Source organism: Hyaena hyaena, unplaced genomic scaffold, assembly GCF_003009895.1.
Source record: "Hyaena hyaena isolate Hyena2069 unplaced genomic scaffold, ASM300989v1 scaffold_0, whole genome shotgun sequence".
Taxonomy (NCBI): domain Eukaryota; kingdom Metazoa; phylum Chordata; class Mammalia; order Carnivora; family Hyaenidae; genus Hyaena; species Hyaena hyaena.
In genome coordinates, this window is record NW_024080632.1 from 11,621,669 (window position 1) to 11,648,892 (window position 27,224).

The 27,224-nt window shown below is 45.3% G+C and overlaps 1 protein-coding gene across 1 annotated transcript in view; it reads left to right on the forward strand.

Annotated features, from left to right (window-relative positions):
* The first annotated feature begins 4,028 nt into the window (after positions 1-4,028).
* Positions 4,029-27,224, forward strand: part of SRRM4 (serine/arginine repetitive matrix 4) — a 147,673-nt gene continuing 124,477 nt past the window's right edge. Inside the window, exon 1 of the mRNA XM_039221263.1 lies at positions 4,029-4,159. Coding sequence (XP_039077194.1) covers positions 4,029-4,159 — 131 coding nt within the window. The remainder of the gene's footprint in view (positions 4,160-27,224) is intronic.

Below are 27,224 nucleotides of genomic sequence, written 5' to 3' on the forward strand. Positions count from 1 at the left end.
CTGGAATCACTTCTCCCTGGTCTCCCCTTTTTCTAATGAAAGAACAATATCAATCAGGCAAAGAAGCCCCTTTTATACGTGGATGGCAAATTGATTTTATCTGGAATGCCAACTTCAGCCCATTAGTGGTAACTCTTTAAAGAATGTGTTGAGAAAGATTCTGAGGTCTTGCCTGAGAAAGACTGCTGTGATGGACTGACTGGTAGACCACTGGTTGTCTACCGACCACATGGGATAGGCAGCAATTATGCACATATCTGTATCCACTAACCAGCATATCAACAGGTCTCAACTTATGAGGTGGACTACTTGCTTGCACTTGGGAAAAAAGCAATTCCCTGAGGGAATGAGAACAAGATGGTATTTTTTTATGTTTATTTATTTTTTTGAGACAGAGATAGAGACAGAGTGTGAGCAGGGGAGGGGCAGAGAGAGAGGGAGACATAGAATCTGAAGCAGCTCCAGGCTCTGAGCTGTCATGACAGCACAGAGCCCCACATGGGGCTCGAACTCACAGACTAGGAGATCATGACTTGAGCCAAAGTCAGACACTTAATGGACTGAGCCACTTAGCACCCCTAATATGGTTATATTTGGTAAACTGTAGAAGAACTGAAGTTTATGTCATATTGGAGAAGCCATACCTACAGTCCAAGTCACATGTGGCACAATCGTTGCCTATGCCTGTGCTATGCTGGTGACAGAGATCACTAACGCATCATAGCACTCTTTCTGGGACAGAACTTCAGAATCTTTCTCAACACATTTTTTAGATAGCCACTACAAATTGGTTGGTGTTAGCACTGCAGACTTGATAAGGTAGAAAGTGAACAAAAAAGTTAGGCAAAGATGCCCCAGAATGTGAATTAGACTGTGTACCCCTTCAGGGAAGGGGCCATGTCTTATTTACCATGAACCCTCCATGCCCAGGATGGTAGGCATTGATGAATGTATTATTCATTCATATGATTATCATTCATAATCATTGATGAATGATTATTATCAAGCCAAAAATGGGCTGACTTATGATGCCAACAGGTAATGATTCCAACAGCAGCAGCAACAATAACTTCCTATTTAGTGGGCATTTGCTAGGAACTGGAACTGGGAATTGTGCTAAATCGTTTACAGGTAACATTTCAGCTAATCCTCACAAAAACTGTACAGCGTATGTGTTAGTATCTCCCTTTTGCAGATGGGGAAGCTGAGGCAGAGATTTGTAACTAACCCAAAGCCATCCAGCAAAACTGTGACAGAGCCAGCTTTCATACCCTAGTTCTCTCTGACTCTAGAGGCTGTGCTCTTAACAATGCAAATAATAACTTCCTTTGTCATAAACTATGTTCCATACACTGTTTTGTGCCCTGCACGTGCATTAAATCCTTTAATCCTTACATTTAAACACACAACATTTACACTTTATAGAACCTTCATCTTACTGATGAGGAAATTTAAGCACAGACATGTGAAGTCACTCCTCTGCAATCACATAGTTAGGAAAGGGCCAAACTGGAATTGGAACCCAAGCAGCCTGGCTTTCAGGCCCTGAATTTATCGCCCAAGACTCTCAATTTAGAAGCCTCACCACCATGTGTATCTGATAGTTTTGGAATGCCTGGTATCCCAAGGACCCCCAAGCAAAAACAGAAGCTATTTTTCACAGACATCCTTTGAATCTCGACACAGTCACTGTGGGTAAGTCACTTGGCCATCCTAAACCTCAACTTTTTCACCTTTAAAAGAGAGTAAAAGCAGCTTCCCTTCCCACCTCCTGCGGCAGTTCCAGAGTCAAAAGAGGCAATGTTATGCAAATGAAACTTTATCAGCATTCTGGGAACAGGCTGAGAGATGTTGATTGATCTTGTGGGGGTAGGATCCCAACTACATCTTCCCTGCGAGTGATTCAGTTCAGACCCCAAATGTCATGACTGAAGATGGTTTTAAATATCCCAGGCTACTTAAGGGGCCAGCCCTCGATGGCATTTAAAGTGACAGTCAACTTCAGGGTGACCAGTTGGGCCTGAGAGTAATAGCGGAGTGGGGGTTTGGGCTGGAGGGAGGGCAGGAGACCTGTAGAGCCTACTCTCTACTTTCCTCCACCTCCAAGCTCCCCAGCCAGAACCCCACCCGCGGGCTACCGCAACCCGCCTGAAGAAGCCGGCAAATGCATCACTAGTTATCGACCAGAAGGGGTCGCTGCAGAGCGAGCAGCGCTCTTAGTCTCCCTCGTAAACGGGCTCACAAATTTCCAAATACACACATAATCCAAAGCTATATAGGTTTCTGAATCCATACTCGGCTTCTCCAGGGTTCTTTTTTTCCTTCTTCTCTCCCATTTTATTCTCTTTGCCTTCCTTCTCCCCTTTCTCTCCCATTCCCCACCTGTTCCTTTCAAAGCATTTCTGAAGTTCACATGGGTGCCCAGGTCTCTTGGTCTCTGTCCTTATCAGCAAGAGGCATGGCTTTATCCCAGCTGTGGTTCAGATCTGGTGCCAGGCGCTTGGAGGTCTCTAGGACTCGGCAAGGCCTTCTTCCAGGAGTTTGCAGCCTGGGTAGTGGGAGTAGTAACTGCTGAGATTAAAGGACTCCAAGGGAGAGATGCTCCTAGGGGTCCTGCTACTGTCTCTTTTTCTTAATGAAAACCCTGGAGATGAAACTCAGGAAATTTTGCCCATACCTTCTCCTCTAAGGGTTTATTTGTGATTTTAAACTCTTACTTTCTGGGATTAGTGTTGAACCGGGATGAGGTAGAAGATGGGGAGAGAGACCTAAACGTAACTACCCCCCTGTAATCACGATTTCCCCCCAAATCCCTCTCCCTAAGCTCTTTACTTTTCCAAAAGGGACTTCTCTCCTGAGACAGGCTATTTAAATTTCTTAACATTTCTTAACCACTTTCCAGTGGTTGCAGCTGAATTCCCCAGGAGTGGATGGGATGGGGTGGGCTGGGGACACTCTTTCCTTCAGACGGGTTTGGCAGAGGAGACATTGGGCTGGCTGGCTGTGAGGCACAAAAGAAATCTTCCTTACAGCGCCGCATGCACAGATGTAACGCTGCGCCCCTCTGCGGGCGGGGACCCGGCTTGGCAGATGGCGAGAAGCCGAACTGGGGAGGGATTGTCCATCAAATGGCACTTTCTGAGTGGCGGGGATCTCGCGGCGTCCAGGCGCAAAGAGGAATACAAGGGACCTCCTTTGCTGGCCTAGGCAGTACCTCCCAGAAGTGAGGGGGTCAGGTTGGCTTGGGTAGATGGGTTAAGTTTTTTGTGTTTTTGTTTTTTTACTTCCCCCTTCAATAGAAGATCCGCTACAAGACTTGCGAAGGGGCTGAGAGGGGAGGTGGCCGGGCCCAGAGGGCACCTGCTGTGGGTGGCGAGGGGAGCAGGCTGGGAAGCAGGATCTCCTACACGGTTCAGTTCGGGGTGCCGGGATTGCTTCTCCGAGGGGTCAGCGCTGCAACTCCGTCGCCGCGGGGCCCTGGTGACAGGCACACGCCCCGCCCTTTCTCCTCCCGAGACCTGCGGGCTTTTGTTATGCAGATGGCGGCAGGAGGCTGTGCCTGAGGAGGAGGGAGTTGGTGGGGAGGAGGAGAGACGGAGAGGGGGGAGGAAAGTACAGCTCGCGCGACCAGCCTCCTCTTCCAACGTCACATTGTGCGAGAGACAAAACCCGGGCGCGCCTGAGCTCACACGCGCACGCACACACAGACGACCCTGCCGCCTCTTCTCTCCTGGCGCTGCCGAGGAAGCCAGCCCTGCCTTCCCTTCCTGGGGCGCGGAGGCTCAGCAGGCTCAGACCTCAGCCCAGAGACAGCACTGAAGGCGAAGAAAGGCGGTGGATAAGCCTGCTTTCTCCCCTGCCGGCCCGGGCTGAGGCGCCCCATCCCCCGCCCTGAACCCCGAGCTCTCCCACCCCACCCCTCTCGGTCTCACACGGACTGAGCCCGGAGCCCGGCGTGACCCTATTTGGAATCCACGTTTCAGCACTTCGGACAGCGCCCGGGCGCCCCGGGCCCCTTCGGCTTGGCTATGGCGAGCGTTCAGCAAGGCGAGAAGCAGCTTTTTGAGAAGTTCTGGCGAGGAACCTTTAAAGCTGTGGCCACCCCGCGTCCCGAGAGCATCATTGTCGCCAGTATCACAGCCCGCAAGCCGCTGCCAAGGTAATGACCTCCTTCTTAAGACGGAAGAGACCCTGATGATCCTTTCTTCTGGCCTGTGTGCCCCAGAGCCCTGAGGGGTGGATGCTGGTGGCTGGGCCAGGGCGCCTGTCTTTTCCCGTCACTACCCGGCATCTCCCGCTGGAACATGGGAACTAATTGCCTGTGTGAGGTGGAGGCTGGTGAGAAGGGACAGGGAGTCTTCAGGGGGAGCAACACTCAATGGTCTGCTGACCTGGCAGCTGCTATTTGAGAGGTTTTGCTTTCTTAGGGTGGGCGGTGTAGGTAGAGATAGGACTTAACTAAGAAACTTTTCTTGGTATCAGAGCTCAGAGGACAGGGGGGCAAAGGAATGGTGGATTCAGGGTGGTCGGGCGTGTTGTACAAGAAGAGAACATGAGGGCTGAACCAGCTTAAGCAGTGTTCAGAGGTAAGAGTACATTTTCATACTCAGCTCAGAAACTAGCGAGCTCTGAGCATTTTGACAAAAGCCCATATGCTGTTCCCTCAAATACACCCTAAACAGCACCCTCCTCCACGCCTTTCTGGCTGCCACCACTGCTGAATTCTCTCCTCTCCAGCATCCAAAACCAGTACCCTGAGCTCAAAAGTCAGGGAGGAGACTTCCAAGATCGTGAAGATGATCTTGGGAGAGTTTTATTTGGTTTTCAGAAAGGATCTGATTGCTTTGAACTCAAGGATGAGAGCAGACCCTTAGATGGTGAAAATAGTGTGATGGGAAGAATAAGGAAAGAAAAGAAAGGCAGAAAGAAGGAGAAGAGGATGTGGGGTGAAAGAGAGAGGAGGTTGGGGAGAACATTCCAAGACAGAGAAAACCCAATTCTTTTCCTAAAGCATTCAATTTAGAGGAGTTTGAAAATGAAGGAAGAAGGCTGTGCCCTCTGTCAGGGAAAATCAAGGCAGTATGAAAACTCATCTTTTGCTGGTGTTGGATGAGTGGTTCAGTGGGAGAAAAAGAAAGAAGTGGACCAGGGGAGACCACTTGGAGGATTTATCAATCCTGGCAGGCTACATTAGAGAGTAGATTGAAAACATGTCTGTGAAAGTGGTTCAGACAGAATGCCTGTTCTGGCACAACTGGATCTGAACTTTCCAGTGGGTGTGGGGTGAATGACGGGGAATCATATCTAAAGAAGCAAACTCAGACTGGAGAACTTTTCGTAGTCTGATAGGAACCTAGCTTATACAGGTCTTTAGAAAATTGGGTACTTCCTATTGGGAATGGGTGGACTAGAATCAGGATGTGGTAGGCTTCAAGCAGCAGCAGCAGCCAGTATTTGCAGGTGGGGGGGATGCCTTGTGACACAGACTGGAGAAAGGGAATCATAACACCAAATGCCATAAAAAAAAAAACCCTGGTTTTTCTCTGCTTGGAGAAAGGTTCCTTGTAAAGAGTTTTGACGTCAGCGGTTTTATTCCTGAGTTTTAGACATCCATTCCACCTTTGGAGTGAACCTATGCTGGCAAATCAGTTGCTGTGTTGGCCAAAGAATATGCCCTTTTAGAAGAAACTAAAGATAATTTCATTGAAAACTGCAAGTGTAACATTTGGTTCAGAGTCTTCCATATATTTAAGGGATGCAGGAAGAGGAGAGGAGATTCCTGGTGGTATTTTAATACAGAAAATACCTAAGTCCACCTGACCTGGCACCTCGCCTGTCTGTCTGTGACTGTCATGCCCCTTTCTTGGTCATATTCTCAATCATGTGAATTGCCCAAAGTCTTCTAGCCCTCATGCTCTCTGTAGCAAATCTCAATATCATGCATCTGAGACTCTTATCATAGCCAACCCTCCTCCCCCAGGTATCATTTTTCTCTAGGTATCTTTTAATGTCCTGTGTCTCCTTTCCCCCTGGAAACCACTCCTGGAGTGAAAGTCTGAGTGATAAGCCCTTAATTTATGTCATGTTGGGAAGGATCCCCTTCAATACTTCAGTAACAGGTGTGGCCTCTCTGTAGAATAGATTCATTTTACAGCTGTTACTCCTGGTCTGGGGTGGAAACTGAGCAGGGAGCATTTGTATCCAAGTCTTCATGGAAGGCTGGGTTTGAGTCGTCTTTTAACAGACTGTCTATAAAACCTGAATCATCCCCATTCTCATTGAAGCCAGCCATATCCAGCGAGGAGGTCAATTTCTACCTCCTTTCTAATGTTGCATGCTTACTTAACAGTGGAAGTACCATGTTTCCAAAGCTGAGTTCTCAGGAAGGAAAGGGACAGAGACACTGGCATAGCATCAGCTGAGCCCCAGTGGCTTCCTCTAGAGGCAAGCTAGGGACTTGGTCTCATCAGAAATGTCTTTTAGTTTCATGAATCAAGCCCAGCACATAGCAGATCTGTAGGGAGACGGGGGAAGGGGTTTGATGAAGCACCAGACAGTTCTGTTGGTTACACACTTAATACGTGTTTATAGATGAGGGTTACTCTTCATCTGAATGGACTTCCCCAGGATATTTTAAGTCTATCTCTAAAGATAATTTAGTACCAGGATAGAAGCTTACATTCAATTGGTTGATTTCATAGCACTATGCATACATCATACAATCATACTCCAAGCAAAACCTCCCCTTATCTCCCCCTCCACTCCCCCCCCCCTTCATGAGGCATACTTGATGAGGCAATAGCTTTATATGTATCAAATTGCAAGCAGATGTCTGACTCAAATGTCAGAACAGTATAGCAGAGTGGGAGGCAGTATATCATAGTGGTTAAGAGCTCAGACTTGAATTTCAGACAAACCTGGATTCCTATTCTGGCTCTTCCGTTTAGCTGAGTGTCTCAGACAAGTTTCTTTACCTTGCTGAGTCTGTTTTGTCAGCTGGAAAACAGAAATAATAATAGTAGCCATCTCAGACATTGAGTTACGATGACTGAGTCAGGTAAAACACTTCCCACAGTGTATGGTGCATAGTGATTACTTAATAGACATTGCTTCTAAAACAAACAGCTCAGAGTTTATAATGGCCAAAGGAAATGAACATTTCCTTTTAGTATTGTGTTCTTTAGGCCTACCCATTTCTCCCCCAAATAATGCTGGCAGTAAACATTGTGGGATTTCAGCTCCTGACAGGCAATGCATTGACAGAGAATTAACACACAGGAGGTGGGTTGGGAGTGGTCCCACAATTCTCTTCCCTGAGGGAAGGTTAGCTGCTTTCTGATAGGACTTTTTTAGCTCACGAGTGGAGGACTGCTGAATTGTCTAGATTCAGAATGGATTTGGTAGAACATCACAAAGAGTATTCTTTTCATTGGTGTAGCGATGACCAGGTACTATTGCCAATCTAAATAAGGCTCAAACTCCTTGAAAATTACAGTTTGAATCCCTAGTTCCAAAATAATGTATTATTCATATCAAGAGTGAAGAGGTTTGCTGTGAGGGGTTATTCCAGGATGGAAGATTAACAAGGGAAACCAGAACAGGACGTAGGGTCGCCATAGTGAAGCCTCACCCTATCCCAGTTGGAAGACAGTCAGCATGAATCAGTAAGACACTTGGAGAATAAGAGACCCCTCTTTTGTCTCCACCAAAGAAGTGTAGTCATTTTTCTTGACATTAATTAGTTCTCTTTGTTAATTATTTGGTCCAGAAAAGTTTGTACCAAAAAGTTTAGGCTCAAGGTGGAAAACTTAAGTGTTTGAGGCCAGTTCCAACTGTAATAATCATATCACGGAAAGGTAGCTGAGGACTTAATGAGTGAGTAAAAAAAAAAAAAAAACATTTGAAATTAGCATATCAATTGTTTGTACATGTAGGAGTGTTTGTAAAGGGCTAGAAAGGCGGCCCTCTTAGGCAGAATAAGCAATTCCCTTTACTATTCTTTTGGCAAGCTATTAATTTTCTTCGAAAATCCTTTCTTTGCAGAATAGTCCAGAAGCAGACTTTAGCCCAGGTCTGTCTAAAGGATCATAAATTCCAAACTATTGGAGATTTTACTGCATAAAGAGAAAGATGGCCAAATTGTAAAGCAGGAAAAATGCCTTTGAACCATTTAATTCCAGACTCCCCCTTTGTGCCAAGAGATCAGTTAGCACATTTGTGCTGACTCTGTCCTGGGATACAGAGTGAGGGCCAGCTGGGAGGTGATTTCCTGACAGCCTGTGGTTAAAAATCAAGGTACCAAGTGTCGTGGAGAATGTTTGCCCTGGCAACGAATGATCGTTTTTCCCTGGAAAGGGAGTGTTATTGTTCAGGTCAAACCTTTCTCCTTCTGAAAGGTGAAATTTGCTGAATGGTATACAGGGGTCAGTGGGGGTGGGAGGGTTATTTCTGACATGGCTGTTTTCACTTGGCAACTGTGCTGCCTTAGAGACTTGGGCTGCAGTAGACATTGAATGAAAGTTGGATGCATTAATTGAATGAGTCCACGCGGTCCAAATCCAGTATCAGATTCGCTCTCTCCCAGCCCACCCCCACTCCTGACAGGCTGGGGATTCTGATCAACGCAGCCTAAGAGACACACACTTTGCAGATAGATTTGACTCTGACTAGTGTCAGAAGGAAGCTCTCTGGATATAGATGTCTGTCTGGCTGAGCGAGTAGACGTACCGGCTGGTGTGGGTACAGGAGGTTGGACTAAAGGCCACATGAAGTGTTTCCCAAGCCTACGTGACTCCACCCCAACTCCAGGCCACCAGAGAAAAAAGAGGCGGGAACACCCCTAAAGCCTGCCTCCTGTGATAAGGAAAAAAGCCGGGTCATGTGCCTTCTGCACTGTGAGCACCTCCAGCATGCCGCAGGGGCACAATAAATTTTTAAAAATATCCTTTCTTCCAGAGTGGCTGGATTTAACTTCCTGTGAGGTGGAAAGGCTTTCAGGGGCTTAACAAAACCAGAGTTTCTTAATTGCTTGTTACCAAGACTTGATCTGAGATGTGACAGAACATGGAACAGTTAAGAATTTGGGCTCCGAAGTCAGATCTGCTCAGGCTGAAATCCTGCAGTGCTCCTTCCTACCTTGGAATCTGCTAATCACTTCAGCTCTCTATGCCTCAGTGTCCCTGTTTGTGAAAGACTGATCTCATGGGGTCATAGTAAAGGGTGGACGAGATAATTTATATAAAGAGCATGTCACAGTGCCTGGCCAAGATGTCCATTAATGTGTTCTTGTTACCGAGATGTGAGTTACCTAACGAGATGTCGAGAGACAGTGCTAATAAGCCCCTTACTACCTAAGCTGGACGGGCTGCTTGGTGGTGATGGTCAAGGTTCCTTCGCCTGACCACTTGACCACCCCAGTGCTCTGTATTCATTTCTGATATGGTTTTAGCATTCCCTAAAGAGCCACTGGTGATGTGTAGAGCTGTTTTTTTAAAAATCTGACAGACTCCAATGGCAAACTGATCAAAACACATGTTTCCTTTTCCTGTTTTCAGACACTTAATGGCTACATGACTTTTGGCAAGAACTTGACCTTCTCAATCTTGGTTTCCTCATCCATAAAATGGGGCTAATAATAGCAGCCCCTCCAGGAGCTGTTAAGAATACTAAATGGGCTAATTTATGGAAAGTGCTGTTTGGCACACAATAAGGGCTCTATCAATATTAGCTCTTACTATTAATAATAAATTATAGTTTTTATTGTTACTACGTGCCAGGCTCATCAAGGAGGAAAAGATGAATGAAATGCAGTCTCTCCCTTGGAGGGCCTCAGAGTTTAGCGGGAAAAGTCGGCACAGACACCAGTACGTATGACATGAGGCACACTGTCTTAAGTACTGTAATATAGGTAGGAATTAAGAAAAGGAGGCATGGAAAACCAGAGCAAGGAGGCACCCTCCATGAGGCATGAAGTCTTTTGCTGATAGTCACACAGTTAGCCTTGGTTGTCTGATCTGTGAAATGGGAATGATTCTTTTATATTGTTAATTTTACCTACAAATGCAATGATCAGAATGATTAAGGTCTTTGTTGCTAGGTCAAAAGAGACCTTCCTCCCCTCAGAAAAACAAACAATTTACACTGTCTGGAAGGGACATCATCTGCTGGGGGGGGGGGCGCGGGTATCATAGTGAGTACTATTGAAGGAGGATTGTGGAAAGGAACTGCCCTTGTTATATAAAATTTCCAACTCCCGTGTCATTGGCTCAAGCATGCAGACTCTGGTGTGGGCCATTAGGTTTCTCATCCTTCATGGTCTAGCTCTGGCTGAAACAAAATCCAGTCTGCATTCCTTGAGCAGCCACTGATGGTGGGGGGATTGGAGTGAGCCCACACATGTCAAAGAGAAAATAAACCACAGGGAATGAATCACCGAAGTGAAGAAGCCACATATGGCTTAAAAATAAAGTTATGTTTCCATTAATTGAACACTTTTATTGAGCTCCTACTTGATATAGCCGTGAACAACACCAAGTCCCTGCTGTCATGAGGGAGAAATGAAGAAACCAACAAACGAGTCATATAAGGTCAGGTGGCAATGAGTGCTATAAAGAAGAGTAAAGCAGGGGAATGGGACAGCAGGTGAGAACGGGGCCTCCTTGATTGGATGGAGAGGTCAGGGGCCTGGATGAAAGGAGGGAGCAAGCCATGAGGATAACTGAGGGGAAAGTGTTTGAGACAGAGGGAACAACCAGTGCAAAGGCCCTGAGGTGGAAGCAGGCTTGGTGTATTTAAAGATAGCAAGGAAGTCAGTGTGGCTGGAGCAGAGTGAGTGAGGGGATGACTTTCTCGATGCAGTCAGGAAACATATCAAGCAATTAACACTGTAAGCCAGTTAAGGACTTCTCAGGTCCTCGGCTTCTAGGCTGGGAGGAGGCAGTGGGTACCTGGGGGCTCCTGCCCTCTCTCAGGGTCCTAGGTCTGATCTGCTTCTCTTGGCTCCTCTCACTGACTTGAATGCAGCCAGGATGACTTTGAATAGCAGTGTTAGAAGCTTAGCTGGGCCCTTGCATGTGTTGTGGACAAGCATGAAATTTACAATCTCTCTGATTGTGATCAATCAGATTAGGAAATTGAAAAACACACTGTTTAGACTTCCAAATAGCAGTGGCAAATCTTGTTCCCATGACAGTGAGGGTTTGGTCTATCTCTCGTATCCATGCGTGCAAATTTAGACTATCCCTCTCACCCAGCCGCCCCCCTTCACTGCACACCTTTGAAGCTACAGTCTGCTTATTCTCAGTCTCTCCCTCCCTCCCTCTCTCTCTCTCTCCCTCTCTCTCCCTACCCCCATCTTCATTTGAGATTTTGCTGAGGGAGCTCCCATATGCCACAGCCTGTGTGCGGAGCTCCGTGAAATAAAACACGGAATTAAGATGTCATAGAGACAAAGCCAAACCAAATACAGGAACAATGCCGAGCCCTAAAACAGTCATTAAGTAATTCACGTCTACATGTGTCTGTTCAAAACAAATATTAAGATCCTCTGGACGCAAATGTTTCTCATCAGGAGAATCCCCTCATTGCTGGATTCCCTGGGCTTACACTCCGCTGACAGCTTCGCTGAGCAGCAACACCAGTAGATCACTGTTCTCCGGCTTCATTAAAAGTTAAGCTTACGCAAGTGAGCTGGAATTTGACAAGAGAGTCACCACTCCTGCAGGATGAGAGGTGCCACCTGGGTCTGAAGTGTGTGTATCCATGGTATGTGTGTGCACGCTCACTCAGAGTAGAAAGTGTGTGCCACGCTCCTTATGGCATGCTGGGCCCAGCCCTGTGCTAAGCAAGCTTGTTTTCTCTGTTCGCTAATTCCATCTTGACAACAACTCTAGGAGAGAGGTATTTTTAAAACTGTCTTAGAGATGAGGAAACAGAGGCTCAGAGAGCGGCAGTGACCTGCTCAAGGACAAATGGCTGGTAAGAGTCAGAACTGGGATAAGAACCCAGAGCTCTTGACAGATGTGCATATAGTCTGGTACACTTTGCAGAGGAGGAAAAACAGACCAGGGAGGCGGTGAGGTGTGTCTTGCTCAAGGTCATGCCGTTTGTTAAGAGGTGAGACTAAGATCTGAACTCGGGTCTGACTGATGACAACTACGTTCTTCGCTATTCGCTCTACGTCCTGTCACTGTGGTTTAGCTTTGAAGGCTGTGGGTGTTTTTCTTTCATTTTGCTCATCTTGTTTTATGTCCAGTCAGCTTAGGCAATAGCTATTATTATAATCCCAACTCATACCACTCTCTAGAACACTGCCTTTCCCTGTCATTTCCCTCACCCATTCTCCACATCAAGCCAGAAGAACCTCTTTGAAAAACAAGTCAGACCATATATTCCCCTTCCACCCATCTAAAGCCATTCATCACTGACCTTGGTTTGCAGAATACAGAGCTGACCCCCTGCTAAGGCCTAAAGATTATCCATGGTCCAGCTTCTGCCCACCTCCCCAGATGGTTTCTGAAATGTTTACCTTCTTTCCTTCTGTTCAGGCACACCCTCTTTTTTGAGTCATCCAAATTTTCCATGCCCTTTCTGCCACAGGGCCTTTGCACATGATGCCAGGATAACTCTCCCTCCCTGCTGGTGGCTAATTTATACCTACTGCACTTTCAGATCTCAGCTCAAATGCCATTTCCTCAAGAATTCTTTCCACAATGCTCTCTGAGTTACAGACTTTCTTATTATCTCAGTACCTCTCATGGTTCTCAGATGCTTATAATTTTATATTGATTTGTGAGATCATTGTTAAAGTGTACCTCTCCTAAGAGACTGAAAGCATCATGGGGACAGGGACTATGTCTGTGTGCTCATTGGTGTATCTCTTTCACCTGAGACACAGCAGGAGGCTAAGCAAGTGCTTGTTGAATGCATGAATTCATGCACTTTCCCCTCATCAAGTCACGTTCACACCTAATAGTCTGAAGCATATAGAACTGCCATTATTGAAAAACAGCAATGTTAATTCCTTTGATTTGCAAGAAAAACATTGGAACTGCTAAGGACAGGACCACATCTGTCTCTTTCCTTGCTGTATCTCAGCACCTAGGACAGTGGTCCAGAGTTGATCTTTGTTGATTGAATAAATAATGAGGGTATGCAGGAATAAATACATGATACCACTGAAGGGGAAACCCAGAGACTTACAGAGGTAGAGCATCAGAATTAAAGAAAAATTGTTTTATGTTTATTCAGTTTCGAGAGACAGAGAGACAGTGCGCGAGCAAGGGAGGGGCGGAGAGAGAGGGAGACAGAATCTGAAGTAGGATCCAGGCTCTGAGCTGCCAGCACAGAGCCCGATGCCAGGCTCAAACTCACAACTGTGAGATCATGACCTGAGCTGAAGTTGGTTACGTAACTGACTAAGCCACCCAGGCACCCCCAACATCAGAATTTTAGAGTTAAAGAGATCATGCAGTCTCCTCTATGAGGAGGTCTGAGGAATATGTTTTATACTATGTGTAATGTATTGGAACCTCAGTGTGCATGTACTTACTGAGAGTGATGTAAGATCAAAAGATCTTTAGGACCAGGGTGCCTGCTGGCTCAGTTGGTTAAGTGTCCGACTCTGACTTTGGCTCAGGTCATGATCTCACAATTGGTGGGTTGAAGCCCCTCATCCAGCTCTGCGTGGGCAGCACGGAGCCTGCTTGGGATTCTCTGTCTCCCTCTCTTTCTCTCTCTGCCCTCCCCCACTAGCGGTGTCTCTGTCACTCTCAAAATAAATAAATAAACTTTAAAAAAGTGCTTAAAAAAGATCTTTAGGACTCACTGCTCTAATTCAGATCCTCACTTTGCAGATGAGGAGACAGACTCACAAAAGGAGAAGCATTCACCCTAGGTTCATAGCCTGAGTCAGCCTGGGTGAGTTCTGGGTTCAGTGAAGTGGTGTTTCCCCAGTGTCGTGTTTGTGTTTGAAATTCCCTGCTGTGATCAGGTGACCAGACACTGCTCTCTCTTGCCACCCTATCCCCTACCATGAGATAAGGCATCCTGCCCCATAGAGACCTCCTGTGGCATATGCTGCCTGAAGCCTGGTCTGGGAATCCCGATGAGATGTCCATCTGTACCCACCTTGTGCCTAACAGAGCAGGTGAGCAGCTCTGGCTGTTTCTGGGATCATGTTTCAGAGCTTCCAGCTGATAAGGAGGCTTTTGTTTGGCCAGCTTCCCTTGCATGGCCAGGTGGCAGATGACTCTGGGGCTCAGCCCACTCCTATAAGGGGTAGGTGTTTGTGCAGTGGTGCAGGATGGGCTCAGGGCCACTGTTTACCAGGTGGAGAGTTGTTTCCAGCAGGAACCCATCTCGTAACAGCACCTCTTATTGGTCAGCTCCTTATGAACCCACATCATGTTGCTGGCATTCAGCCTGCGGTCAGGATGGGAGGGCCAGAGGGGAACCTTTGGGGAACTCAAATTCAGCCTCTTCATTTTGTGGGTGGGGAAGCTAAGGCACAGAAAGAGCAAAGGGAGCTCCATGGAGCATCAGAAGGTTCATGGCCAAGTAGTATCTGAAATATGGACCACTTGACACCCAGTCCTAAGATTCCATAATGCTCTGAGTTCCTTGGGGAAGAAGGCAGAAAGACTAATTTATTCCCGTTTTACAAATAGGATGAGTGAGGTGCAGACGTGAAATGACTTGTCTAAAGTCATATCATGAAATAATGCTACATCATCATCGTTTATTCTCATTTGGCCCTCACAACAGTAAGTGCCAGTTTTGTGTCCGTCTTGCAAATGAAGAACTGAGGCTCAAGGTCTTATAAAGACCAAGAATAAACCCCGGGTCTCTTGACTCCAAATTCAGGGTCTCTATCCCACTGTGGGTCAACATCTCATCCTCAAGAGCTGTGCACTGAGCATGAATCCAAATTCATTCCTATCAGAAACAAAGAATCATGATTGCCAGGATCCCTTTTTTAACTTGTGCAAAGGATTTTATATCTCCTTTCTGATTGTTCATTCATACCCTCATCCAGCAGGGAACTTCTACTATAGGTAAAGCCTAATAATGAATAAAATTTTCTCTTACTCTCAAGTTGTTTATCTGTCTATAAATATATAAAAAAGGAATAACTATAAATAACAAGAAATTAGCAGGCAGGGCAAGAGTTAATGTCATCAAAAAGTGAATCAAAGTCTGAACAGGTAAAGCGACTTGCCCAAGGTCATAAAAGTGATGCCATGCAATTTTAGATCTCTCCTATTCAATAAACCAAATGCTGCACTGGGCAGTTTGTAGATATTATTTCACTTTATCTTCATGCCATCCCTATGCAGTAGATGTCGTTGTCCCCATTTTGTAGGTGGTAGAAGTGAGGTTCAGAGGATTTCAGCAACTCGGCCAAGGCTGTCACCTTGTAAGGGTCAGAGTTAGAATTATAGCCCTGATGTACTACTCCAGAGTTCTCTCTTACCCAACATTTTCTTCCCCAGAGGTGAGATATGGAGCACAAAATGTCACTGGTGAGTCCTAGCTATTCTCCTGCTTTTAAATTTCTAGATGATCACGCTGATGGAGGCTTACTCCAAGACTGGGCTCAGGCAGAAGGGGAAAGGTCTGTCCATCAGTGATGCTGACCTCACGGGGGTGGGTAAGGGCTTGCCCCCAGGTCTGATGGTCCCCTCCCACACTGGGCAATCACTCAGAAGGACAATCAGCCAGTGGGAAGTGCCTTTCATGGTAGAAGTGCTCTTTCCAACAAGAGGATTATCGAACCATCCCTGAAGAGGGATGACCCTTCAAGACAAGGAGCAAGAGATATTGATAGTTAACCATGTATTTTCTTGACCAGAGCTAAACTCAGAGATGCCAATGCAGAGGACCACAAGCTGAATCATTGGTGTTGAGGAAGAAGGTGGGATAATAGATATTTGTTAAGCACCAGGATTTCCTACTTCTTTACACTAACTTGAAGGGTGATTAAAAACAGCCTTACATTATAAGTGAGAGCACAGGTCCAGAAAGGTTATTTTACTTGTCCAAGTTTGCCCTGTTTGGCAGAGCTTGGACCACTGGCCATCAGTTCACCTGTTACCATGGAGACATCCATCCTTCCTGCCTACATGGCACCTTTCCGTTCTTGTGGGTTCCCCCACCTTCACTCTGTCCTCTCCCTAGCCTAGAGGCAATCTCTTTCTACTTTGGAGAAATCTTTCTTCCCTTTGTATTTCTTCAAGACTCTCTCCTAAGTCCATAAATCCCCTTCCCCTACAGGCTTTGACTTTCTCAAAAAGCAAAAGCTAGAAACACTCTCATATTCTTCCTGTTTTCAACTCATGATCTGCTTAAATGGTGAAAAAACAAAAGGGGAAATACAGGGAGAAAAAAAAACCCACACAGGTCAGTATCTCAAAATATTATCCCATTTCATATCTCCTTAAATCCCTTAAGGTTTTGAGATGGTACTGTTATTATCTCTAATTAATAAGAGAGGAAGCTAAAGTTCAGGAGGATTATGTGACTTCTCCAAGGTAACACTTAGATCCAGGATTCAAACCCAAGCTTGTAAGGCTCCAATAGTCAAGATTTTAACCACCATGTCCCACTAATGCACTGCCTGTGAGGAAAAAAAATCAAAATTGTCCAGAGACAAGGAGTGACTTCCCAAAGATCCTTCAGCAAGTCAGCAGAAAAGGAACCCAGTTTGCTGATTACAGGCACATCAATGAGTACCTACATTTAATGGGCATCCTCTGCATGCATCTGACCTATGCTCCTGTCCTTCAGTGTCTAAGGAGGTTATTCTCTACTGAGCCCTAGAAAAAAGTTCAGAGAGGAAAATGACATTCCTTAAAGTGTCAACCAAACTATAGACCTATGTACCTGAGTGGGTACAGATTCAGGCAGGATGGTGAAAAAAGGTTCCATAGAAAATGTCAACAGGGGCGCCTGGGTGGCTTAGTCGGTTAAGCGTCCGACTTTCGCTTAGGTCATGGTCTCGCGGTTCGTGGGTTCGAGCCCCGCGTCGGGCTCTGTGCTGACTGCCAGCTCAGAGCCTGGAGCCTGTTTCAGAGTCTGTGACTCCCTCTCTCTCTGACCCTCCCCTGCTCACGCTGTCTCTCTCTCTCTCCTAGAAATTAAAAAAAAAAAAAAAAAGATAAAAAAAAAAAAAAAAGAAAATGTCAACAGCTTCAGCTTCAACTAATTGGTAGTAGTTGCCACTGTGTTATAATGGCTTCTGGGTCTGGATCTGAGATCAGTAGCAAAGAGTGTTTTGATTGATTAGTGATGTCTGTTACTGCTACAGGAAAGGGAGGTGACAGTATGCATGTCGTAGGTTTATCTTTCCCAGGATGGAAATGCTACAGCTCTTGGAAGGAGCAGATCAAGTACCAACCTTACTAACTATGCTGCCATGCTTTTTACATCCATTGTTTCAATAACTGTCAATCTCAGGACAACCTCACCCCCATTTTACAACTGAGGAAACAACCTCAGAAAGATGCAGTTACTTTCCCAAGACTAAAGATGCTAGTCAGTAGCTAACCAGCTCTGATGACTACTGGTAAATACATAAGCTGTTAGGTTGATGAATAAAATATCAATAGATGAGCAATCCCAGAACCTGCTAATTAGTGTGTAAATGTATATCTTTGACCAGAGGGCTTTGTCTTGTTTATCTCCATACACTCGTTAGCTAGCACAAGGCCCAGGACACAGCCAACACCCAATGCATAGTTACTTAGATCTATGAACAGGCACTGTGCTAGACACCCTTAAAGGGGTGGTTCGGAGAGTAAAGAGATTGACCTTTGCATATAATGACAGGGAAGGCAGGCTCAAGGGCCAGCCTGCCCACTGCTGGTTCTCAAGATGTCAAGCTAAGCGGACACATTTCATGATCTCCTCAGGCAAGTCAGGGAGCTGAAGCAGGACAAGGAGGAGGAAATGGGTGTCCTGTACCAAGGGAGCTATTTCTGGCTTTGTGTTCTGCCAGCAGGATGCTGGGAAGCTGTAGGAGCCGGATCTGCTGCTTGGGCTTACTCAGAGTCAGGACAATGCCAGCTTCATCTTGCCTGGAGCACCTGAATGCCATGTAGGAGGGGGATGGCAGTGGGGAGGGTTGGCTCCTCATGGAGCCCCATCTTCTTCTGCCACATCTTTTCCCAGCTGTGTCCAGCCTCTGTTAAGTTTGGGGGTGATTTATCTTATCAGTAGAGTTGGCATATTACATTTTTAAGGAGTTTCAAATTATGAAAGCATTATGAGATGGGTAGAATGATTTTTTTCTCTTTCACAGATGAGAAAACTAAGGCTAATTGAGTTATTTATAACAGCAGTAACAACTACAACAGTATAAGTCAGACATTATGCTAAGCATTTCATACATGGTAACTCATTAAAGCTTCATAATGCCCTATGAGACAGGGAATATTGTCTCTGTTTTGCAGATTGGGAAACTGAGTTCCAAAGACGTCAAAACTTCATTAGGCTCCAGTCCCCTCAGATTCCAGAGCCCACGTGCTTAATCTCCATGCTATACTGCCTCCTTGTCAAGCAATTGACTCACTTATTAATTAAGAATTTGCATTTATATGGTGTTTTATGTTTTCTGAATGCTTTATGTATATTTGTGTCTTTGAGTTCTACTATAGTATGAACTTTCATATTATAAAGGTAGGTAGAAGAGGTATTCCTTTTGCTTTGCATTCTTTGACACAGAAGAAATGGTGCCCTGAGTCAGAAAGATTCTTCTACTTTGCTCTGTACCATGCTTTATACAGTACATATGATACATGATATTTGAATAGTAGAGCAATGTAATCTCTACACTCTACTGTATTTCTCTTCCCCAAGCCTCAATTTAGTCATCTCTAAAATGGGAGAAATAACCTTCTTCTAGGGTTACTGTGAGCATTGGAGATAATAAACTAGAAAGAAGAGCCTAATATGCCTGATACATCAAAGAAGCACCCAGGTAATATATTGTGTAGTCTGCCATTTTATAGGAGAGAGTAACTACTTTCCTTGCTTGTTCTTTTTAAGGATGGGGATGAACAATTATAAGGTGACTGGCTGGAGTTAGCCAGTCTGCAACTGAGAAGTTGCACCAAGTTTATTCTTAGCACCCTCTTTTCTCCTCTGTGATCCCCTGATCACCAGAAAGGAAGGAACTCGGGCCCAGGAACCATGAAATCTCCAATATACTTAACCCCAGTGGATTCAGCATTTCCAATGATGGGTCCTGTATTCAAGACCTTGGTGGTGTTGGTTTCCACTTGAACAATGCCAGGCCAGAGCTGTAGTCAGGATTGGGTTAAACTCTCTCTAGGTTCAAGAGGCATCTCTGAAAAAGCACAGGCAAAAAGAACACAGAAAATGTATTTACCATTGGAACATAGATTTTGTGATTACAAGTCATCTAGCCATGCACAGCCCTATCCTTGGGCTGTAATTATGCTTGTTCTGAGTTTTCTCGAGAAACAGCTAGAGATGGAGGCATTTTGCCAGAGCCTAACCTAAGTGAAAGCTTAGTGCTATCTGGAGTCATGGGATTGTTTGACCATTGGAACCTGGGAAGCAGTGCCCCGGGAGAGATGAGGACTTCCTTCTTCTCCTCCCCTTCTTTCTTATGAATCCCTCAGACCACTGCAATCAATTCCTAGCATTCCTTTCTCCAAGAAACATATTCTCTGACCATGTCTGCTGGCTGCTGATACCATTTGGCCTCAAAAAAATAAGCAGAATAGATATCACCTTGGATGTTTCAAGGTCACTAAATGAGGAAAGTATAGTAAGGGTAGGTGAGAACGACAGCTATAACAGATAAACCTTGGGATCTCAGTGGCTTAATATGATCCAATTATGTCCTGCTCATATCTTTGTCCTATGTGGGTTGAAGAAGGGTTTTTCTTCATGTAGCCATACAAGGACCCACCTCCATGACATGGCTTCAAGGTTCTATAGCATGATCCAAATAAAAGATGAAGAAAATGAACCAGGGTGGAGAGGTCCCACTTGCTCTTAACTGCTTCGACCTGGAAGTAACTCAGCACTTCCATTTACATTTCATTGGTGGAGGCTAGTTACAAGATCCCATCTAGGTGCTGAGAGAACTGGGAACTATAATCTAGTAGTATGTCTGGGTAAAAGGGAGTTTATTACCATCCTCTCTCATAAGGAGCTTGCCTGTCATTCCTGAAATCACATACTAGTGTGAGCACCTGCCTGATAAGTTTTTTCTCCATCCGAGAAGAAGGAAAGAAAAATAAGTTACTGTCCATTGAGCACTTACTGCGACTCAGGTACTGTGCTAAACTCTTCACAGGTATTAGCATGTTTAATGTACATATTGTTGTCAAGTATATACTGTTGTTCCCATTTTATAGACAAAGGGAGCCCCAAAGAAAGGAAGTGAATGATTAAAATCACACAGCTAGAAACTTCTGGTGTCAGGATTTGAATATAGATCTTAACTATTCGACCACACTGCCCAATGAAGTGCAGATTTCCAGGTGTTTGGGGGAGGATAAAACATGGTGATAGACAAATTGATTAGCCAGTGCGTGCGCCACGATTGATGCTTATTTAACATTGGTTACAAAAAAGAAAACAAGAAAAGAACTTAGCTGCTAGAAAGTTCCTTTTTTATCTTTGGGAAGTAATCTCCCCTGATTGTTTTCTCCTTTGCAAATTGGTATCCCATTTATTCACTTAACCATTCAGTAACTTATTTATTGAGTGTGTTTTATGTGACAGACCTGGTGCTGGATGCTTGGGAAGTAACAATGAACTAGACACAGTCTCTTCTCTCAAGGAAGAGAGGTAGGGTATGAGATGGATTCATTCTCCTCAAATTCTTAGAGATTATGAGAAAGGACACCAGGGTTGTCAGAAACTTGGGGTCTGATTGGCTGGTGGGATGGTATGGAAACCTGATTGATTGGAAGAGTCTGTTTCCCATTCATGGGACAAACCAAATAAGAAGGCAGGTATAAAGGACTGTAGTAATGATTATTTAGGTTTTTCCAGAACGTTTTTCCCTTTCCTGATAGTGACAGCCTTACTTCCATATTACTGTTCAGGGCAGCAATAGATACAATTATATTTTGTAATTACCCTAGACACTCTAATTGATATAGTGCTAGCATATAATACTAGGAGAGCCAATCTCTGCCCTTCTCTGGGTTCAAGTTCGAGGGAGGGACTCTCATTGGGCTCAGCTGGTGAGGAAGGCCAAGCTGGATAGCGGTAGTAATAGTAACACCTAGCATTTACTGAGTGTTTACCCTAATGCCAGGCACCATGCTAAGCATTGTATATGAACTATGTTACTTAGTCCTCACAACCACCCTATAAGGTGGGTACATTTTCATCATCTTCATTTTACTGTTGAGAAATCTGGAGCTCAGAGAAGTGATAGCACTCATTCAAGGTCACACAGTTAGTAAGAAATAAAGCAGGGATTGAACCTCAGACCTTGCACTCATAACCACTCTACCATATTGCTGTATTATCTCTGTATAGTTATATCTGGGTCCCAGGTAAGAATGTCATGTGAGAAACCTCTGTAGCCTTGGGGTACAGCCTGGTCAAGGACCAGGGGTGAGTGGATTGAACTCATTCACTTGGGCTGCACTCCTCTGCCTCCCCTTATTCCCCAAGAACTGTGTCATCCAGTTAAACCCCCAAAATACAGGGCTTTTTACCCTCATTGTCTCTAGCCTGTCCTGAGCCCTGGTCCCCAGGGTCTGTGACATCCTTGAATTCCTGATGCTCTCAGGGACATGCTGCAAAAGATTGAAGTCAGCAATTGTGTAGATTGCTGACTATCAAAAATGAGGGCAATTTTATTTATTTTTTCGGTTCCTATATCTTCTACTTGCTTTCCCTCAAGGGTTTTAGATTGTTAAACAGGTGAGCTGGTAGAGGTTACAAGGGGAGGTCACCAACTAAACGTGAGATATCTCTAATGCATGGATATCCAGACATGGTTAAGATCCCACTCCCAGCATGGCTCCAAAAATAAGTCCTTTTAGTGGGCAGTAGAAAGATTGGAGGGACACAGAAAGATTCCTGTCCTCTCATATCTCAGTGGGACCTTTGGGTCTATTACCCACATACCCCAAAGACTTCCTAAGCAAACCATCATAGAGAAAATGCTGAATTATCTTTGTATTCTCTCTATAGATGACAGTTTTACAAAATTGTTATACAAAGAGGTGATCAGAGGTGCCTGGGTGGCTCAGTCGGTTAAGCATCTGACTTCAGCTCAGGTCATGATCTCACAGTTGTGGGTTCTAGCCCCGCGTCGGGCTCTGTGCTGACAGCTCAGAGCCTGGAGCCTGTTTCGGATTCTGTGTCTTCCTCTCTCTCTGACCCTCCCTGTTCATGCTATGTCTCTCTCTCTCTCTCAGAAATAAATAAAACATTAAAAAATTAAAAAAAAAATACCAAAGAGGTGATCAGAATATACAGCCAAAAATTGTAGGGAATAAAGTATGATAGATGTGTTTCAGAATATTAATTAATAAAAAAAAAAAAGTGCTATACTCTGGATCTGGGATGTTGGTAGGTTTTCCTGGCTTTTAAATTTTTGTCACGTGTTACCTTCTCATTCGAAATAAATATTCACAAAAGGACCTAACTTCGTTTTTGAGATTTCATACTCTTTTTCTTAAAAATGGCTCCCAAACTGTATAAGCTTCAGGCCTCACACACTTGGTTATGCCCCTGGTTCAAAGATTCCAAAACTATAGGATTTTGTGGTGTTGTTGTTGATGTTAAGTTTACTTATTTTGAGAAAGAGAGAGGAGGGAGGAGAGACAGAAAATCCAAAGCAAGATCCTCACTGTCAGTGCAGAGCCCCTTGTGGGGGCTTGAACTCACTAACCATGAAATCATGACCTGAGCCAAAATCAAGAGTTGGATGCTTAACCGACTGAGCCACCGAGGCTCTCCTAGGATTCTGTGGTTTTTATGCCCCGTGGATCCACCATTTGTCATCAGCTGAGCCCGTTGGGGTTATTCCTATCCGCTAGGAAACAGTGTCCATTAGGACCTTTGATTCCTAGACCTCACAATCCTAGAGTGCCCCCTTTGTGCCCCAAATTTTTGTGAACCAGGACGGTGAGCGCCAAGGGGTTCAGCAAAGCACTGGAGTGTCAATGGCATCTACTCCTTAATGGAGGAGGGTGAATGAGGCAGAGAGCCCTCCGAGGAGGCCTGCTTTCCTCTGGATTTCTACATTCATTAGGGTTTCTCTGTTTTCCATCCCACGGCTGACAGATCTGATGAGAGAACTAGGTAGGTCAGGGTGAGGCGAGGCTCCAGCCCCAAGGAAATGGGCCAGAGTGTGGCAGCCTATGCAACAAGTCACCCAACAGCCAGGACTCAGACTCTGCCCCCCTACCCCCACCCCAGACTCAGAACAGAGAACAAGCATAGAGAAGGCTCTTTGCTTCCTACTGGGGAATAAGTGGGGACAGTTTCCAAAGCCCGGAAAATAAGAACGTCCCAGATCCCACCACACCACAGGCTCTGCTTCAGGAGCTATTTTCCTCTGTTCTGTTGGCTCTACCCCAGGCCTCCCCCTCCATTATGATTTCACTGTGTTTCGGGGACACCCAACTGGCTTCCCCAGAAAAGATGAAAAAACCACTGCTAAGCCGCATTACAGTCCCCATGGCTGCAAATTCCAGTGTCTACAGTTGCACAAAAACCTAATTTGAAATAAACAGAATAAAAGTGGCACAACAGGCTTCGTCCTAGGTGTAGACCCCCCCAAGTCCAAGCTGACTGTGGGGGAGAGGAGAAGGGACAGCCGGACTGGTCTGCCTTCTGAAGTTCTCCACACAAAGTAGGAGTGGGGGGTGGGGGCTGGGGGGTGGGGGTTAACACTTTCCTAGCCTGAGCCTCCAGAGGCTGGATCCTAGTCTCTCAAAGCTGAAGGGGCTCCATTTTGCAGTTGGAGAAACAGAGAAACTCAGGAGCCCTTCTGAGATGATAAATGGAATAGTCCCCAGGGAGACCGTAGGACAGTGCTTGCAGAACTTGGCTGCACAAAGAATCCCCAGGGGGTCTTTACAAAATACGGATTCCTGGGCCCCACATTCGGACATTCTGGTTTAATTGATTTGATCTAATGTGTGATGATGTTTGGGAACGGTGATGCTGTGAAGGAACAGAGAGATCTATATTTGAATCTTAGCTCCACTAGTTTATAACTGTGTCCTTGAGCAAATACTTTCATTCATGTGCCCCTAAGGGTATTTCATCTGTAAATTGGAGCTAATGGTAATATCTATGCCATATAGAGTCAAAATAGGAATTAAATGAGATAATATACATTAAGTGCTTAAAGCAGTGCCTGTCACGTTGTAAGTGGTCAACACTTGTTGTTTTTATCGTTGTCATTATTGTTGAGATTGTACTACTAATATATATCATCACACCAAGTCCCCATGTTGGGAAGTAGAGGCTCGGATTGCTAGTCCATTGATGGATGAATTGGAATTCAAGAGACCTGATTCTCTTGTTCTGACAGTAAACGAGCTGTGTGACCTTGGGCAGATCTCTTAACCTCTCTGAGTTTAGCTGCCTCATCTTACCAGATGGATCTCACAGCCCCTGGCCATCTACTGTCCAGAGGAGTTGTGAGATTCCAATAAGATAATGGATTCGAATGAGCTTTGAAAACGGGAATGCACCAGAGGAATTTCAGATATTATGATTATGACGGCCATTTCACTCCCCTCGTGCCCTGGCTGGCCCATCTGTTCTGGGAGCTTTTGGGTCTCTCTCTGCCTTCTTTGGCCTCCAGTCCTGAACTGCTCAGTCTGACATTTGGGCAGGTTCCAGGGAGGATTCTGTCCCTCCTCCATCTGCCCCTCAAGTTAACTCTTTTCTCTCTCCTCATGTGGTCTACCAGGCCCAATATCTGACTCCAAAGTGCGTGGTGATGGTATGTGAGGAGAGGTGCTCATCTTCCTCTCTCCCTGGGGTAAGGAAGGAGTGAAAGATGTTAGATTACAGCCAGTGGAGGAGTTGAAAGTTTCCCGAGACCTTCTAGATGGAACGGCAGATTCTTGGCAGAGCGGGGAGTTAGAGTCAGGATTTGAACCCAGTGCCCTGAACCCCCGTCTAGTGTTCTTCTGCTGTCTCATCCCCGCCCTGTGGCCCTGAACACCGAGTGCTTGGCTTTGGAACATGGGTCTCCTGTAGTCCTTCAACTTCTCTTGGAAGAGTCAGTGCCTGTGGCAGAATATCAGAGATCAGAGTGAGGGTGGGTTGGGAGGGGAGGTGGGAGGCGAGAGTTGCTGCTTCCCCCAGGAGCCTGGGCTATCCCCCAAGGGGAATTCATGACCTTGATGATCTTGGCCAAATCACGTAACTCTTCTGAGATTCAGGTTCCTTAGCCATGTGATGGGGAAAACCACCCCCTCATTATCTGTTGGTCAAAGGAGACCATAAGTGAGGAGGTTTGTAACCTCTGAGGGAGACATGCTGATTCTGCCAGCCCCATCTCCTGCTCAGAGAGCAGAGCCGGGTGGGAGGAGGGAGGTGAGAGGGGGGCAGCCACAGGCATCTGGGCTGTTCAGAGCTGTGTGGGCTGGGAGGAGCCTGGGAGAAGGCAGGGCCTGCCTGGGATTGGCAGCTGTGGACCTGCCGGCAGATGGTCTCCTAAGTGGGCCACCCCAGGGTCAGCTTTATGGATTTGTACATTAACCCTTCCCTCTCCAGCACCCCTCACATCCTGGTTCGTTTTGACTTTGACCTGACCCACAGAAGCTGCCAGGTCTCTAACTGAGCTGTAGACTAGACCCTGGTCCATATCTTACCACTCCCTTCCCCACCTCAAGAGACAAACCATTCCTTGCACGTATGAGACACTTAACAGTATGCAGAGCCAGATTCTTTGGATCCTCACAATACTCAGGGCTGGGCAAGACTGACGGTTGAACATACTTTTAATATTTGTCTCTTGTATTAATACTAATTTTTGTAAATATTAATGTACAAAAAAGAAAATATCACAACACACTGTGAATACTTCAGAGTTTAGCCTTTTGAACTCACTAACTCACTCTTATTCTTTCCCCTTCTCTCATTTTCTTATCTCACTACTTTTTTTCACTATGTCTTAATCAACATGGGATAATATTGGGTATGGTTTTTTTTACTTCAGATGTTTTTTTTCCCTAATTTAACAATGTAGTCTGAGTATCTTCCCATACCAGTAAATATCCATCCACCTCATCATTTTTAATGCCTGCATAGTATCCCATTATGGACATTTATCAAAAGTAGTTTACCCATCTCCCATTATTGGGTAAGATCAAAGGATAGAGGAGGAAACTAATTCAGAGAGGCTCAGTAACTAGCCCAAGGCCACACAGCTTGTGCTAGCTAGCTAATGGAGAGGAGTGACAGGGGAAGAATCATGTGGCTCCTTGCCTCAGAGAGCCAGACCTTCTCAAATCCAGGGCTTGAAGAGAAGATTGGGAATAGTTGCAGGTTTCCTCCTCTCTTTTCCTGGGTCCATCTGCCCTGCATGGCTTTCTCTCAAGAGCTTGAACTTGAACTTGGGTCTTGGGACTTGAAATTCAGTACTCTTTTAAGGGTAAAAAAAGTGAAGGTTTAAGAGTGCTAGTTAGTGCTCTACGCCAATATGGACCCAACCTCACTCCAAGGGGGAATCCAGACGAGCCTTCTTTATTGATTTTTCAGTTCCCTCAATTCTGGGTTAGAGTCTCAGTCTGATCTTTATTAGCTGCGTGACTTTGGGCAGCCTCACTCCCCTCTCTGAGCTTCAATGTCTTTATCCATAAAAACAGGACTATTAAAATCTAGCTTATCAGGCCATTGGGGGGATTAGAGTAGACAGGAAATTGCTTGCCAAGTATGTGGCACATAGTGGGTGCCTGACAGTGAAGCTAAAACTATTCCATTGTTGCTAGAATTTTTGGTATTATTACTTACAAGAATATGAATAATAATATTATTAATATTATCTAATATCTATTAGCATTTTCTAAAATCTAATATTATCTCATAATGTCTCATAGATAATAATATCTAATAATATCAGAGCTCTAATAGTAGTATTAGCCCCAGTCAAAGGGCTGTAAGACTTATAGCAAATCCCTTTGCCTCCCCTGGCCTCAGTTTACCTGTCTGAAAGCAGAATACTTCCCTTGATGATTTCTGAGGGTGAGTCTATTCTC